The sequence below is a fragment of the Salvelinus alpinus genome, chromosome 3 (assembly GCF_045679555.1).
Source record: "Salvelinus alpinus chromosome 3, SLU_Salpinus.1, whole genome shotgun sequence".
In the NCBI taxonomy this organism is placed as follows: domain Eukaryota; kingdom Metazoa; phylum Chordata; class Actinopteri; order Salmoniformes; family Salmonidae; genus Salvelinus; species Salvelinus alpinus.
The window spans coordinates 29505437-29523820 of NC_092088.1; the positions used below are offsets into that span (position 1 = coordinate 29505437).

At 45.2% G+C, this 18384-nt stretch overlaps 1 protein-coding gene across 1 annotated transcript in view; it reads left to right on the forward strand.

Moving 5' to 3' along the window:
• The window catches only part of lrp2b (low density lipoprotein receptor-related protein 2b), a 127644-nt gene that overhangs the window by 75482 nt on the left and 33778 nt on the right, over positions 1 to 18384 (forward strand). Inside the window, exons 52-62 of the mRNA XM_071391154.1 lie at positions 4061 to 4356; positions 4644 to 5160; positions 7072 to 7224; positions 8191 to 8361; positions 8869 to 9092; positions 9429 to 9606; positions 9955 to 10151; positions 10415 to 10660; positions 10877 to 11005; positions 11370 to 11489; positions 18243 to 18359. Coding sequence (XP_071247255.1) covers positions 4061 to 4356; positions 4644 to 5160; positions 7072 to 7224; positions 8191 to 8361; positions 8869 to 9092; positions 9429 to 9606; positions 9955 to 10151; positions 10415 to 10660; positions 10877 to 11005; positions 11370 to 11489; positions 18243 to 18359 — 2348 coding nt within the window. The remainder of the gene's footprint in view (positions 1 to 4060; positions 4357 to 4643; positions 5161 to 7071; positions 7225 to 8190; positions 8362 to 8868; positions 9093 to 9428; positions 9607 to 9954; positions 10152 to 10414; positions 10661 to 10876; positions 11006 to 11369; positions 11490 to 18242; positions 18360 to 18384) is intronic.

Here is an 18384-nt window from a genome sequence, read left to right on the forward strand (position 1 = left end):
CGAAGGTGGCAGCATCATGTTGTGGGGGTGCTTTGTTGCAGGAGGGACTGTTGCACTTCACAACATAGATGGCATCATGGGGGAGGAAAAGTATGTGGATATATTGAAGCAACATCTCAAGACATCAGTCAGGAAGTTCAAGCTTGGTCGCGAATGGGTCTTCCAAATGGACAATGACCCCAAGCATACTTCCAAAGTTGTGGCAAAATGGCTTAAGGACAACAAAGTCAAGGTATTGGAGTGGCCATCACAAAGCCCCGACCTCAATCCTATAGAAATTTTGAGGGCAGAACTGAAAAAGCATGTGCGAGCAAGGAGGCCTACAAACCTGACTCAGTTACACCAGCTCTGTCAGGAGGAATGGACCAAAATTCACCCAACTTATTGTGGGAAGCTTGTGGAAGGCTACCTGAAACGTTTGACCCAAGTTAAACAATTTAAAAGCAATGCTACCAAATGCTAATTGACTGTATGTAAACTTCTGACTCACTGGGAATGTGATGAAAGAAATAAAAGCTGAAATAAATAATTCTCTCAACTTAAAATAAAGTGGTGATCCTAACTGACCTAATACAGGGAATTTTTACTAGGATTCAATGTCAGGAATTGTGAAAAACTGAGTTTAAATGTATTTGGCTAAGGTGTATGTAAACTTTCGACTTCACCTGTACTGTATATACTAGGTGGTGTCAGAGGAAGGCCCCAAAAATTGTGAAAAGACTCCAGTCACTCAAGTCATAGACTGTTTTCTCTGCTACCGTACGGCAAGCAGTCCCGGAGCACCAAGTCTAGGACCAAAAGGCTCCTTAATAAACCTTTTACGGCTAGGGGTTCCGCTAGCGGAACGTTTCGACAACATCCGGTGAAGTGGCAGAGAGCGAAATTCAAAAAAAATTATTAGAAATATTTAACTTTCATACATTCACAAGTGCAATACACCAAATTAAAGCTTAACTTCCTGTTAATCTAGCCATCGTGTTTTTTAAAAATCTAGATTTCAAAAAGGCTTTATGGCGAAAGCACACCATGCGATTATGTTAGGACAGCGCCTAGCCACAAACCATACAGACATTTTCCAGCCAAGGAGAGGGCTCACAAAAGTCAGAAATTGCGATTAAATTAATCACTAACCTTTGATGATCTTCATCTGGTGGTACTCCCAGGACTCCATGTTACACAAATGTTTGTTTTGTTCAATAAAGTCCCTCCTTATTTCCGAAAACCTCAGTTTAAATTGGCGCGTTATGTTCAGTAATGCATTGTCTCAAATAACATCCGGTGAAATTGCAGAGAGCCAAATCAAATTACAGAGATACTCATCATAAACATTGATGATACAAGTGTTATACATAGGATTAAAGATAAACTTCTTGTTAATCCAGCCGCTGTGTCAGATTTCAAAAAGGCTTTACGGCGAAAGCAAACCATGCTATTATCTGAGGACAGCACCCCATCAAACAAAGACAGACAATCATAATTCAACCCGCCAGGCACGATACGAAACTCATAAATAAAGATATAATTCATGCCTTACCTTTGACGAGCTTCTTCTGTTGGCACTCCAATATGTCCCATAAACATCACAAATGGGCCTTTTGTTCGATTAGTTCCATCGTTATATATCCAAAATGTCAATTTATTTGGCGCGTCTGATCCAGAAAAACACTGGTTCCAACTCGCGCAACATGACTACAAAATATCTGTTAAGTTACCTGTAATCTTTGTCCAAACATTTCAAACAACTTTCCTAATACAACTTTAGGTATTTTTAACGTAAATAATCGATCAAATTTAAGACGGGATAAACTGCGTTCAATACTGGAGGAAAACAAAGTGGAGCGTGCTTTTCAGATCACGCACCTCTATCAAACAGTACACTTCACTCGACCCTCGTTCTGAACAGGGCTACTTCTTCATTTCTCAAAGGAAAAACATCAACCAATTTCTATGACTGTTGACATCCAGTGGAAGCGATAGGAACTGCAAGCGACTGCCTTAGAATTCTAGAATGAAAACCCATTGAAAAGAGAGTGACCTACAAAAAAAATCCTGGATGGTTTGTCCTCGGGGTTTCGCCTGCCAAATAGGTTCTGTTATACTCACAGACATCATTCAAACAGTTTTAAAAACTTCAGAGTGTTTACTATCCAAATCTACTAACAATATGCATATCCTAGCTTCTGGGCCTGAGTAGCAGGCAGTTTACTTTGGGCACGCTTTTCCTCCAGACGTGAAAATACTGCCCCCTAGCCCGAAAAGGTTAACAGCTTCTACCCCAAAAGCCATAAGACTGCTGAACAATTAATCAAATGGCCACCCGGACTATTTACATTGACCCCCCCCGCCCCCTTTGTTTTTACACTGCTACACAAATTACCTCGACTAACCTGTACCCCTGCACATTGGCTCGGTACCGGTACCCCCTGTATATAGCTTCGTTATTGTTATCTTGGTTAAGGGCTTGTAAGTAAGCATTTCACGGTAAGGTCTATAATACCTGTTGTACTCGGCGCATTTGACAAATAACATTTGATTTGATGTTAATAGAAATGAAATAACTAAATTAATCGTTGCATAAATATTCAGCTCCCTGAGTTAGTACATGTTAGAAATACCTATACTAGTGTATAATCCACAGCATAATTATTAACTTGGCCATACTTTAAGAGTTTTAAAGCATGGATACTAATGGATACTAATTATTGTATTGTTTCCCCTTTTAAAACCACACAACAATATAAATAACTTCTAATGGAATCAGCTGTGTCTGTGCGTGTGTGTGGCATGGGCCTCAACATCATGTTCTGACCGGACAGCACTAGGGTTGTGCAGTATGTAGATTTTCATATCGTCATACCGTCGTCATCTCTTCTCAGGATTTACGGCATTACTGACTTGGTACACAAGGGGGTGCCAAAAACAGCAAAAACGCCAATTGGGCATCTATTACCAGAATTCTAACAAAATTAGCAAAAGTATTAGCGAATTCCCATGGAGAATTATAATATATAGGTTGGAGCAACTGAATGTCAGAATTCTTAGATTTTTCACGCAGGAAAAATATATATAATGAGATCATGCTGCGTTTTGGAAACGCAAATGTAAAATTCTTATTGTAATTTCGGCTCGGCATCAGACAAATTTTGTGCTTCAGTTGCACTTCTCCACTTGGATGAGAATTCATGAACGGGGGCATTCTATTAGCAAACAGCGCTCTGACTGATAGATACTTTCTTCAGTACTTTTCTCTTGGTTTAGCCAGCCTACTTTTCTCTGGTAAAATGAAAATGAACTTTAAACAAAACATTAGGAAATGTAGCTGGCTACATTCTTTCTGTGATAAACATTTGAAGTGTAGTAGCGGGTGAAGGCCACTCAACCATAAAGGCCTGATTTAGTGGAGTGTTGCAGAGATGGTTGTCCTTCTGGAAGGTTCTCCCATCTCCACAGAGGAACTCTGGAGCTCTGTCAGAGTGACCATTTGGTTCTTGGTCACCTCCCTTACCAAGGCCCTTCTCCCCCGATTGCTCAGTTTGGCCGGGCGGCCAGCTCTAGGAAGAGTCTTGGTGGTTCCAATCTTCTTCCATTTAAGAATGATGGAGGCTACTGTGTTCTTGGGGACCTTCAATGCTGCAGAAATGTTTTGGTACCCTTCCCCAGATCTGTGCCTCAACACAATCCTGTCTCGGAGCTCTACTGACAATTAATTCGACCTCATGGCTTGGTTTTTGCTCTGACATGCACTGTTAACTGTAGGACCTTATAGACAGGTGTGTGCCTTTCCAAATCATGGACGATCAATTGAATTTACCACAGGTGGACTCCAATCAAGTTGCAGAAGTGTCTGAATAGTTATGGGGTATTGTGTAGAATTTTTCATCTGTTTTAGAATAAGGCTGTAACGTAACAAAATATGGAAAAAGTCTAGTGGTCTGAATACTTTCCGGATGCACTGTATTTTTGTTGACGGTCTCTCTCTCTCTCTCTCTCTCGTACATTGAAGATTAGAAGTACTTACACAAAGACTTCATAACCCATTGTTTACCTCCCCTCCTGTTAGCTGTGACCGAGTCAACGACTGCGGGGACGGCAGCGACGAGTTGGGCTGTTCCTACGACACCTGCACCAGCTACCAGTTCACCTGCCAAAACGGCGCCTGCATCCCAGCCACCTTTGCCTGCGATGGCGAGGCCGACTGTCTGGACGGATCTGACGAGGCAGAAGGCGTGTGCAGCACCCCCCAGCCTACCTGTGCTCCGGGAGAGTACTTGTGCAAGTCGGGCGAGTGTATTGACACCCACAAGGTCTGCAACTCGCAGAAGGACTGCTCGGATAACAGTGATGAGAAGGGATGCGGTAAGATCTCTCGTACAGCGAAGGATGTAACACAATGGGGAAGGGATGGATTTATTTTCTTTGAGTGAATGGAGGTTGTGTCAGTTGTACAATAGGTATGCGAATGTAACCACACTAAATCTATGATATTTCAAGACGTACACTGCATTTGGAGTAGGAAATTAGTATTTGCAGTCAGAACATTCGAATTTAGAGTAGGAAAGGGGAACTTTGATTTGGATTCCTAGACTAATCTTACAGAACTCATCCTACCTCTCTCTATCTCCTTCCCTCTCTACTCTGTGCAGGAATTAACGAATGCCAAGACCCGTCAGTCCACAAGTGTGCCCAGGTCTGCACCGACACCCTGACAGGTTACTACTGCTCGTGTAATGCCGGCTACCACCTCATGCCTGATGGTAAGGCGTGTGCAGACCTGGACGAGTGCCGCGACACGCCCGCCGTCTGTAGCCAGATCTGCGAGAACTCCGCCGGCTCCTTCCACTGCAAATGCGCCCCGGGCTACGTGCGTGAGCCTGACGGGCGCACATGCCGCCAGAACAGCGCCATCGCCCCTTATCTGCTGTACAGTAATCGCTATTACATTCGTAATTTGACGACTGACGGTTCGCAGCTGAGCGTGGTTCTGCAAGGGCTGTCGAATGTGGTGGCGCTGGATTTTGACCATTACGAAAAAAGGCTGTACTGGTTGGATGCGGGAATGGTGCGGATTGAGAGGATGCGATTCGACGGCAGTGAGAGGGAGACTATAGTGGATAACAACGTGGTAGGGGCCGAGGGGCTGGCGGTGGATTGGGTTGGCAGGTGAGTGAAGGGGGAGGGGCATCAGAGCTTGATTGTACTTTTAAAATCATTGGCCTCATGGCGACACAGTTTCCTTTATCTCCGGCATCTCAATTGCAAAGGACAGGTGAGGGAAAACTGTGAGTGTGAATCATTTCACGAAGCAATATGTGTTGTGTGTTCAAAGTCTCACAATTCACTTTTTGTTTAGAGCCTACAGTTGGCTGATAATGACACAGTTGTATCTCCTTACAATTATATGTAGGTCTGTATATACAGTGGCAAGAAAAGGTATGTGAACCCTTTGGAATTACCTGGATTTCTGCATAAATTTGTCATAAAATTTGATCTGTTCTTCATCTAGGCCACAACAATAGACAAACACAGTCTGCTTAAACTAATGACACAAAAACAATTATACGTTTTCATGTCTTTACTGAACACACTGTGTAAACATTCACAGTGCAGGGTGGGAAAAGTATGTGAACTCTTGGATTTAATAACTGGCTGACCCTCCTTTTTGCAGCAATAACCTCAACCACACGTTTTCTATAGCTGCGGATCAGAACTGCACAACAGTCAGGAGGAATTTAGGATTTTCTTGGGATGTCAGGTGTGAACCAATTTCTTGAGCTGATGCCTCAGCATCTCAATCGGGTTGAGGTCAGGACTCTGACTGGGCCACTCCAGAAGGTGTATTTTCTTCTGTTGAAGCCATTCTGTTGTTGATTTACTTCTGTGTTTTGGGTCGTTGTCCTGTTGCATCACCCAACTTCTGTTGAGCTTCAATTGGCGGACAGGTAGCCTTACATTCTCCTGCAAAATGTCTTTATCATCTTGGGAATACATTTTTCCGTCGTTGATAGCAAGCTGTCCAGGCCCTGAGGCAGCAAAGCAGCCCCAAAACATGATGCTCCCACCACCATACTTTACAGTGGGGATGAGGTTTTGATGTTGCTGTGCTGTGCCTTTTTTTCTCCACACATAGTGTTGTGTGTTCCTTCCCAACAACTCAACTTTAGTTTCATCTGTCCACAGAATATTTTGCCAGTAGCGCTGTGGAACATCCAGGTGCTCTTTTGCGAACCTCGGACGTGCAGTAATGTTTTGTTTGGACAGCAGTGGCTTCTTCCATGGTGTCCTCCCATGAACACCATACTTGTTTAGTTTTTTACGTTTAGTAGACTCGTCAACAGAGAAGTTAGCATGTTCCAGAGATTTCTGTAAGTCTTTAGCTGACACTCTAGGATTCTTCTTAACCTCATTGAGCATTCTGCGCTGTGCTCTTGCAGTCATCTTTGCGTGACGTCCACTCCTAGGAAGAGTAGCAACAGTGCTGAACTTTCTCCATTTATAGATCATTTGTTTTACCATGGACTGATGAACACTAAAGTTTTTAGAGATACTTATGTAACCATTTTCAGCTTTATGCAAGTTAACAAATCTTAATCTTAGGTCTTCTGATATCTCTTTTGTTAAAGGCATGGTTCACATCAGGCAATGCTTCTTGTGAATAGCAAACTCAAACTTTGTGAGTGTTTTTTAAAGGGCAGGGCAGCTCTAACCAACATCTCCAATCTCGTCTCATTGATTGGACTCCAGGCTAGCGGACTCCTGACTCCAATTAGCTTTTGGAGAAGTCATTACCCTAAGGGTTCACATACTCTTTCCAACCTACACTGTGAAAGTTTAAATGATGTATTCAATATAGACAAGAAAAATGTAATAATGTGTGTGTTATTACTTTAAGCACACTGTGTTTATCTATGGTTGTGACTTAGATGAAGATCAGATCAAATTCTATGACCAATTTATGCAGAAATCCAGGTAATTCCAAAGGGTTCACATACAATATCATACAAGTGGCAAGAAAAAGTATCTATGCATATGCCCATAGTCATTCTTGTATGTTTATGTGTGTGTATCCCAAAGGAAGCTCTACTGGGTAGACAGTTACTACGGCTCTCTCCACGTGTCAGAGCTGGATGGTCGTTTCCAGAAGAAGTTGCTGAGTGGCTGCATGGGGCCTAACGCCACCTACTGCTTTGTCCGGCCCCGTGCCGTAGCCGTCAACCCCAAATATGGGTACTAACCAGTGGAGGCTGCTGAGGGGAGGACGGCTCATAATAATGGCTGGAACAGAGCGAATGGAATGGCATCAAACACATGGAAATCATGTGTTTGATGTATTTCAAATCGAATCAAATTTTATTAGTCACATGCGCCGAATTCAACAGGTGTAGAACTTACAGTGAAATGCTTACTTACGAGTCCCTAACCAACAATACAGTTTAAAAAAAATATGAATAAGAAATAAAAGTAACAAGTAATTAAAGAGCAGCAGTAAAATAACAATAGCGAGACTATATACAGGTGGGTACCGGTACAGGATCAATGTGCGGGGGCACCGGTTAGTTGAGGTAATATGTACATGTAGGTAGAGTTATTAAAGTGACTATGCATAGATGATAACAGAGTAGCAGCGGTGTAAAAGAGGGGGGCAAAATGCAAATAGTCTGAGTAGCCATTTGATTAGGTGTTCAGGAGTCTTATGGCTTGGGGGTAGAAGCTGTTTAGAAGCCTCTTGGACCTAGACTTGGCGCTCCGGTACCGCTTGCCGTGCGGTAGCAGAGAGAACAGTCTATGACTAGGGTGGCTGGAGTCTTTGACAATTTTTGGGCCTTCCTCTGACACCGCCTGGTACTGTATAGAAGTCCTGGATGGCAGGAAGCTTGGCCCCAGTTGATACCATTCCACCTATTCTGCTCCAGCTATTACCACAAGCCCGTTCTCCCCAATTAAGGTGCCACCAACCTCCTGTGGTACTGACATGCACATGCACACGCATACACACAAACATACGAGGTCCCACACATCCCCACCTGCATGATAGAGGAAGAGTGGCCATTCTTAATTAATGGCAGATATTGAGTAATTTTTCGATAATCATTAAAAATATGTATATTATTGAGTAATACCAGTTAACAAATTACATCAAATGTTTTGTTCACTTTTTTAATTTACTCTCCATTTTATTCTCTCTGCCTGCAGCTGGCTGTATTGGACAGACTGGGGGGACACCGCCTACATTGGCAGGGTTGGTATGGATGGTACCAACGCCACTGCCCTCATCACCACCAAGCTGGAGTGGCCCAGTGCCCTGACCATTGACTACACCACCAACAAGATCTTCTTCGCCGACTCCCACCTCAATTTCCTAGAGTGAGACATCAACACAACACTGTCTTCAGAGATTAACTTAATAATTCACTTTTAATACTTTTCTATGTAGTACTATCGTTCTTTATCATGAAAGTGTCGTAGGGCAGAAAAATAAGGCATTATGACCCCATCACATCTATGCCTTGAGTATCAGGGTTGAATGAGATCATGTTCAGTTGAAGAAAAAAACAGTAGTAAGAAAACCCCTAGTAGAGAAAGGCAATGGAGGAAACAACGATTTAGTTAGGAAGAAAGCAAGGAACCCGGCCCCATCCTTCTCAAGCTTGCCTGTTTGGAGACCAGAGATCATGATCAACGAGGTCAGACAGGAGCTACCCTACAGAACTTTACATTGATATACATTGTTTATTTGATTCTCCAGCTATTCTTCTTGGTGTGCACAAAAAAAAACATTTAAAAAACAATAGACGAGAACAAAATAAAGACAACAGAAAAGTACAGTGATTTAAACACTAAAGTGTATGCCCTCTCTTTAACGCTCTAAAGTTTTGCTGATATGGACGGGGAGAACCGCCACCGGGCCATAGCAGGCTCCCTGCCTCACCCCTTTGCCGTCACCCTGTTTGAAGACTGGGTCTACTGGACTGACTGGAACACCCACACCGTTGAGAAGGCCCACAAGTACACTGGCACCGGCCGCGTCGTCATGGGCAACAACACACACCGGCCAAATGACATCCATGTATACCATCCCTACAGGCAGCCTCGCAGTATGTATTAGTACTGTGCCCTTTGACCGTTTGGAATTCCCATACATTGCTTGCTTAATTTTAATTTGTATACACATTACTGTTGTACTTGTCTTTCCTGCATTTACACTCCTATTTGTATTTTCTTACTGGCCCTGATTTTGCAGATAGCAGCTTATTTCAAATATATTTTTACTTGCAATGACTTTGATATGTGGTTGTTTTCCTCTACCTTAGTTGAATGCACTTACTGGATAACAGCATTTGCTAAATGGCTTGAATGTCCACCGAGACAATATTATTAGCTTTCCTTCATAGATGTGTCCATTCTTATAGCTGCTGATTGGTGTTTCCTAGGCGATAACCCTTGTGCAACACACCACCTAACCTGTAGCCACCTGTGTCTGATTGGTCCTGGTGGGACCAGTGCTACGTGTGAGTGTCCAGACCACTTCATTGGCCTCTCCGTGGGCTTCAAGGTCCAGTGTGTGGCCGACTGTTCCAGCACCCAGTTCCGCTGCGGAGACAACGAAAAGTCAGTCTGAATTTGTCACTTATGTCACTTATCAGGAATATTTGTTTTCCATGTAGTATAATTTAGTATAATATTAGTATAATTCAGATACTGACACAACCGTACAATTTAGGCCTTTTCACACTACCGAGCTGAGCCAAACTAAGCTGTACTAAGCTTGCTTGAAAAGGACAATGTGAAATATTTGAGCAAGCACAGTTTGGTTCGGTAAGTGTGACAAGGGTATTTGGAGCCATGTGACTATTTGCTTGATAACTTGTGTGGTTGCACAGTTGTCTAAATTCATTAAGTGAATTAGTTAACTCTTTACTCTCCCACCTCCCTCCATCTCTCCTTCTAATCCCCTAGGTGTGTCTCTATCTGGTGGAAGTGTGATGGTCAGTCCGACTGTGGTGACGGGTCCGACGAACCCCTCACCTGCCCGCCCCGCTACTGTCCAATTGGTCAGTTCCAGTGCCAGGATGGGAACTGCACTTATCCTGGCTTCCTGTGTGATGGACACGCTGACTGCAGTGACAATTCAGATGAGGACGCTGCCCTCTGCAGTACGAAAACCCCATTCTACCTATTTTTTACCATATACTTCCATCCATCAGACATTGCAGCGCTTATTTTCTACTAGCGTCAGACACCCACAGTGTGATTGTTCAACTGCTCTCGTTGCTCTATTTTTCTGTTGTAGTGTCTTTAATTTCAATTACGAACAAACATGGGGGGGAAGGGCAACCCAGTCTGATCCCTCAAGATAAACAAAAACTTTCAGAGATGTGGCCTTAGAATCAAAACACCGAATCCTTCAATCCCCTAGGTGACCACAGGTGTGCAGAAAATCAGTTCCAGTGTAAGAACAAGCAGTGCATCCCTGTGTCATTGCACTGTGACGGCATCATCGACTGTTCTGATGGGAGTGACGAGGACACTGATGGCTGTGCCCAGAAGACATGCCGACCGGGCCAGTTCACGTGCGCAAACGGAGTGTGTATCCCGCCCAACTATGTGTGTGATGCTCAGAACGACTGCGGAGATGGATCCGATGAGCCCTACGAGATCTGCAGTGAGTTTCAGCTATATTTGTATAAGTCTGGATTTTTCGTTTGGTGCTAATTATGAAAAATTCTTAGTTTTATGTACAGAAACAGTGGCACTTATAGGATCAGGAGAGAATTGGGCTCCGTCATCTGCATAGTGCTTAATAAATTTAAGAAACACTCACTGCGTCCACCTTTTTTCTCTATCTATCCCTTCATCCCTTTGTCTCCTCCCTCTGTAGTGGGGCCAGAACATAACTGCGACGAGCTCACGGAGTTCTCCTGTAAGACCAACTACCGCTGCATCCCCACCTGGGCCGTGTGCGATGGCTCCAATGACTGCATCGACAACACCGACGAGCAGAACTGCGGTGTGTGTGTGTGTGTGTGTGTGTGTATGCTTGTGATATAAGGGCAAAGTTACATTGTCTGAATATGGATACAGAAAATGTATAGTAGGCTACCAATCATATTTCCGTAAGCTCCAGGTCCTGCTTTTTCCTTCATATTCCACTTTTAAATGCTGATCTTGTTCTGTTTTTATGCTTAGACACACAATGAAGGCTTTGAGTAGACTAAATTCAAGTCATTGATGGTTGACCAAGTAGTCAGAATCCCAAAACGATGCTAGGAAGTCTACACTAAATAGTATCCTTACATTTCACGAAACAACTTCAAATAGATCATTTCAAACTATTTGACCCCTCATTAACCTGACCCCTGACCCATTCACAGAGGCGTTGACCTGTGACCCCCTGGGCGACTTCCGTTGTGACAATCACCGCTGTGTGCCCATCCGCTGGAAGTGTGACGGCAGCAACGACTGTGGTGACGGCTCTGATGAGAGGGACTGCGGTGAGTAGAGGTCAACTACATAACCATCTAACAGGGATCAACTTCGTAGCCCTCTCATGCGGCTCAACTCTGTAACCATCCAATAGAGTTCAACTCTGTCACCCTCTAATAGAATTCAACTCCATAGCCATCTAACACAGTTAATCTCCATAATCATCTAACAGGGTTCAAAGAAATTATGCAAAAAAGGTGGGAAACAAGTCAGACTGCTCAGCTGATTTAGTTTACATACTGTCAATTGAGAAAGGTTGTGACTAAACTTTAAAAAATAAATGATATTACCAAAACAAGATAAACAACATAAACAATGGGAAAAGACTTGAGCGCCTTAAATTATATTATGGGCAGAAAACCAAATGTATCTCCATCGTTCATTGAAGTTGATGGATAATTTATAACAAAACTTTTTGATAAAGCCAATCATTAGCAGACTGTATTGGTACCCCTATTTGCAATGTCTTTAACCAAAGCCCAAAGGAATGTGTGTCCACAGGTGTGGAAGGAAGCTATAGTAATTCCGCTACCTAAAAATAGTAAAGCACCCTTTGCTGGCTCTAACAGCCGCCCAATCAGTTTGCTGCCTGTTCTTAGTAATCTAATGGAGAGAATTGTGTTTGAACAAATGCAATACTATTTTTTAAAGAACCAAGTTAACTACTGACTTTTAGCATGCATGTAGGGAAGGGCACTCAACTTGTACTGCACTGACTCAAATTAATGTATAATAAGATGATAGTTGGAGCTGTATTGTTAGATTTCAGTGCAGCCTTTGATGTTATTGATCATAATTTGTTTTAAAAAACTCACTTGTTATGGCTTTACATCACTTGCCATCACATGGTTGGAGAGTTACTTATAGAACCCAGAGAGTATTCTTCAATGGAAGCTTCTCTAACATCAGATATGTACAGTGTGGTATCCCGCAGCTACACCAGCAACTGTGGCCCAAATATATCAAGAATAAGAATATGCATATCCTTGCTTCAGGTCCTGAGCTACAGGCAGTTAGAATCGGGTATGTCATTTTAGGTGAAAATTTGAAAAAAAGGGTACGATCCTCATGGTGTTTCAATTGAACAAGTTGAAGAAGCTGAACTCCTAGGAGTAACATTGGATGGTCAGTTGTCACGGTCAAGTCATATTTACAAAATTATTATGAAGATGGGGGGAGGTACAGTATGTCTGTTATAAAAATGTGTTTTTGACACAGATCAACTGTACTAGTTGTTCAGGTTTTGACCTTGTCCCATCTTGATTACTGTCTGGTAATATGGTCAGGTGCAGCAAAGATAGACCTAGCAAAGTTGCAGCTGGCTCAAAACAAACCAGCACGCCTTGCTCTTAACTGCACATACATAACTAACATCAACAATATGCATGATAGTCTTTCATGTTTGCGGGTTGTGGCAAAATTGACTACTTCACTTCTTGTATTTTTAAGAAACATTTGTGTGAAAATGCCTAACCACTTGTATAATATATTTGCATACACTTCAAACAGACATACATACATACGCCAACAGACACGCCACGATGGGTTTCTTCCCTGTACCTAAACCAAAAACAGATTTAAAGCGTCGCTCAGTTATGTAAAGAGCCATGTCATTGTGCATGGAATGCTCTGCCACCAGAGGGTACTCAAGCAAAAAGCAAGATTAGCTTTAAAAAACATCTTGTATCACATCGTCTCTCCTCTTTCTAAAGATCTGATTTAACTGTACTGTATATAAGAATATGAATATATATGTGTGTAAATAGTATTTTGTGTGTAAATATGTATATTGTTGGGGGCGCACCTGGAAAAGGGGTCCTCATTGCTCGGGACCACCACTGGTCCCGTCGACGTCCCGGGTTTTGACCACAACATAGCCAAGGCTGTCCTCACATGCCATCTCTTCAATAGGTTCACGTAAATCTGTTGGCTACGGTAAGCGGTAATTTACAGGTCCCAGCTTTTCTGTCACCTCGTTCGGCCCGTGCCATATTGCCAGGAACTTACTTTCTGCGGTGGGGATTAAAACTAGAACCTTGTCACCGTCATGGAACTCTCGGGGCTGGGTACCCCGATTGTAGACTTTGGCTTGGGCGCGCTGAGCCTTCTCCATATGTTCCCTTACCACTGGCCCACACCTCTTTGGCAAGATCCAGTATGGCGCGTGGATTCCTCCCGTAGAGGAGTTCAAAAGGGGAAAACCCAGTGGAGGCCTGGGGCACTTCTCGGATCGAGAACATTAGGTAGGGTAGTAGCTGGTCCCAGTTGTTCCCGTCCTGCTCGATGACCTTCCACAGCATTTGTTTGAGTCCATCCATCTACGGATGAAAGACTGAGGTCCGAATCTGCTTTAGCTGTAGGAGAGCACACACATATTTCATTAGTCAGGACATGAACTCGGTACCTTGGTCGGTCAGGATCTCGTTCGGGATGCCCAGCCGGCTGAAGAGGTGGAATAGTTTCTGGGCGATTCCCTTGGAGACTGCTACCCATAGGGGAATGGGCCTCGGGATATCGGGTGGCATAATCTCCTATTACCAGGATGTCCCGGTGCCCTCGGGCCATGGCGATGCATTCAAACGGCACTCTGATGATCGGTAGGGGAACCAGCGGGTTCCCGGAAGTGTGCATTTGGGGCGGTGATTTGACACTCCGGGCAGCTGCGACAATAGTCTTCCATGGCCCGCCTCATCCCGGGCCAGTGGAACCGGGCGGCGATCCGTTCCCGGGTCTTCTCCATTCCCGGGTGCACCCCCAACAAATGGGTGTAGACCAGCTGAAGAACGTTCTGACGTACCGGCGGGGCAGCAACAGCGCCCAACTGATACAGCAGGTAATTTTTTACTTGGAAATGGGGGTATCGCCAGTCACTCACCCCCGGAAGAAGCTGGCCTTCCACCGTTATCACTTGGGCTGCGGCGGCTTTCAAGTTCGGATCCTCCCACTGGGTGGTCCCAAAATGTTCCCTCGGGGCTCAGGGCAGGTGTCTCGACGGGTCCCTTGAAATCAAAGAGGGGAAGCATGGGCTCCTCCTCCGGTTGTTCACCAGGTGAGGTTGGTTCCGGCGCCCCCTCGGACTCCGGGTCCGTAGACACGGGATTGGCAAATGCTTGCTTCCGGGCCGCGCAGGTGAAAGTCCCTCCCTGCTGTTGTCTGTCGCTGGCTCTGACTCTTTTTTTCCCAGCTCATGCCTCCACAGTGCCACGAACAGCGGACAATCTCGTCCCACGAGCAGGGGTACCGGCAACTCAAGTACGGCACACACCACCATCTGGCAGCTACTTTGTGGCATCATGATGGTGGCTTCCCCAGTCGAATACCACTTGGTGTCTCCATGGACACAGGAGACAGACATCTCCTCACCATGGTCGGTCGGATGGAACAGCACGCGCGCTTGCACGAGCGTTACCACACTCACGGAATCCAACAGAACGTGGGTGTCATGGCCGTCAACTTTCACCATGACCATAGGTGCTGGTGGTTTGCTGTGGGCCCAACAGGAGGTGACATAGTTTACTGTGTGGCCCGGCTCGTCTCCGGGGCCCGCTGATGTCATCGACTCTTCTCGACCCGGGCAATTCCATGCGAGGTGTCCCTGGGCACCACACTCAAAACACCTCCTTTGGTCTTGCTCAACCTGGGATTATCGGCGGTGGGTTGACTCTCCCCCGGCTCCTTCCGTGTGTCTGCAGTCCTTTAGCACAGCTGACTTTCGGATTGAGAGTACGTGGTGGGGTCGTCCTTCCGTCCCCTCTGACAGCTCACGGACTCGGCCAGCGTCCCCTTCAGCAGGGCCTCGGTATTCTGGTGTGTCTCCACGGCTCCCAAGAGGTCCTCCAAGGTCTGGGGCGCGCGTAGGCTCACTGTCCTCTTCATGTCGTGAGGTAGTGCCCGTAAGAAGAGATCCATGACCACTTTGTCGATAATGGGGAGGGTGGCTACGTCAGTTAGGAGCAATGCCCTGGTGATGCACAGTAGGTTGCTCATCTGGGCACAGGGGAAGCTTCACCCATGAACCTCCAGTCGTGGACCAGTTAGGAATACCCCCCTCTTGAGACCATCGTAGTTAGCCGCCTATTTAGTGTTGAGGTCATGACGCCTTTTGGGCATCTCCGGACAGGAACGGGGCCAGCAGACTCGCCCGCTTCACGTTGGGCCATCCTTCAAGGAGCGCTGTCCGTTCGAACGTACAGAGGTAGGTCTCGATGTCATCATCCTCCGTTAGGTTGATTAAAAATTGATTGGGATGCGATTCGGTCTGCGTTTCTCCTCGCAGCTTCCTGACTTCCTCAAGCAGGCGGATATTCTGTAGACGCTGTTCTTCCAGCATTCGTTTCTGAATGTCCTGTTGGGCCCGAACGAACTGAGCTATCAACTCGTCCATGCTGATACTGTGTAAACGTCAACCTTGGTCTGACCACATCAAATTCCTGCATTCTCCATCACTTGTGGCAGACCAGGGGGTTTGATCTAGATGTTTACACAGATCAGACATGGACACAAGTGTGAAACCTCAGTTTCAAGGGTGTTTATTTAAAACTATAAAGAAAAAGAAAAGAGATGGGTCTCCTCCAGGAGACCTCTTCCGGGTTACCATCTTCTGGGCTCTGGGGAATGCTGTCTCCTCTGCGGTGGAACACGTGGAACACCAGGCTCCTCGGTTCTAGCAGACCGTGAGGACGTCTATCCGGTAGCAACCTCTCACTACATCCAACCCTCCCATGTGCTGGCCTCCTGGCAGCTTTATGGGCCCCATACGGGTGGTGAGCAATCAGCCCCTTGATTACTCACAAGCCTCAATCAGCCCCAATTAGTCCTGGCCAGAGGACCCGTCGAGACCTGGCACGTCCAGCAGAAGGAGCCACTGCTGTGTGATGTAGACTCTGTCTGTCACCAGGCTTTGACGAGTTTGCCCCTGGTGGCTTGTACACAGTACGCCACAATGGAGTCCCCTCTTCACTGTTGATGTTGAGACTGGTGTTTTGCGGGTACTATTGAATGAAGCTGTTGTGAGGCGTCTTTCTCAAACTTGTCCTCTTGCTCAGTTGTGCACCGGGGCCTCCCACTCTTTCTATTTTCAGTCAGAGCCAGTTTGCGCTGTTCTGTGAAGGGAGTAGAACACAGCGTTGTACGAGATCTTCAGTTTCTTGTTTCTTGGCAATTTCTCGCATTGAATAGCCTTAATTTCTCAGAACAAGAATAAACTGACGAGTTTCAGAAGAAAGTTTTGTTTCTGGCCATTTTGAACCTATAATCAAACCCACAAATGCTAATGCACCAGATACTCAACTAGTCTAAAGAAGGCCAGTTTAATTGCTTATTTTAATCAGGACAACAGTTTTCAGCTGTGCTAACATAATTGCAAAAGGGTTTTCTAATGATCAATTAGCCTTTTAAAACGATACATTGGAATTAGCTAACAACGTGCCATTGGAACACAGGAGTGATTGTTGCTGATAATGGGCCTCTGTAGATATTCCATAACTTTTTTTTATTTTAAAATCAGCCGTTTCCAGCTACAAAAGTCATTTACAACGTATTTCTGATCAATTTGATGTTATTTTATTTATACCCCTTTTTTCTCCCCAATTGGTAGTACAGTCTTGTCTCATCGCTGCAACTCCCGTACGGACTCCCGTACGGTCCTCCGAAACACAACCTGGCCGCACTGCTTCTTGACACAACGCACATCCAACCCGGAAGCCAGCCGCACCAATGTGTCGGAGGAAACACCGTACACCTGGCGACCTGGTCAGCGCGCACTGCGCCCGGCCCGCCACAGGTGTCGGTAGTGTTGGGTGGTGCGTCACCCCATGGACCTCCTGGTCACGGCCGGCTGCGACAGAGCCTGGGCTCGAACCCAGCATCTCTGGTGGCACAGCTAGCACTGCCTTAGACCACTGCGCCACCCAGGAGGCCAATTTGATGTTATTTTAAAGGACAAATAATGTGCTGTTCTTTTTTTTTTTTAAAGGACATTTCTAAGTGTCCCCACACTTTTGAACGTGTGTGTGTGTGTGTGTGTGTGTGTGTGTGTGTGTGTGTGTGTGTGTGTGTGTGTGTGTGTGTGTGTGTGTGTGTGTGTGTGTGTGTGTGTGTGTGTGTGTGTGTGTGTGTGTGTGTGTGTGTGTGTGTGTGTGTGTGTGTGTGTGTGTGTGTGTGTGTGTGTGTGTGTGTGTGTGTGTGCGCGCGCGCGAGAGAGAGAGACGTATACGCTGGGAGTCAGAAAGCAAGTGCGGAACGTGAGTACAAACATGGGAAGCGTAGTGAACGTGAGAGACAATCAATAACACCTAAGGACTGATGAACATAAAGGGGAAGTGTGATGAAGTCCAGGTGTGCCTAATGATGAGGCGCAGGTGTGCGTAATAATGGTTGCCAGGTGTGCTTAATGATGGGTTGCCAGGACAGGTGGTTAGCAAACCGGTGACGTCGAGAACCGGAGCGGGAGTAGACGTGACAATATAACTCTTATATTTTTATGATTTTTTTATTGTAATATCATATATTGTTTTTGTCTATTACTGTTCTGTATTTCTTTATGTATTTTTACATTTTATGTGGACCCCAAGAAGAGTAGCTGCTGCATGTGCAGAAGCTAATGGGGATCCTAATTAAATAAACTCCATAACCATCTAATAGGTTTCCACTCCGTAACCATCAAATAGAGTTCACCTCTGTAACCATATAATCCTTCAATATAGAGTGTAAAGAGACAAAAAGTGAAGAGTTCCTGTGTCTGTGTGTGTGTTCATTCACAGTGCCAAGGCCGTGCTCGGAGAGCGAGTATCGCTGTGACAACCAGCAGTGCATACCTGGAAACTGGGTGTGTGACCATGACAACGACTGTGGGGACAACTCAGACGAGCGCGACTGTGGTGAGATGGACCACTATATCTCTTC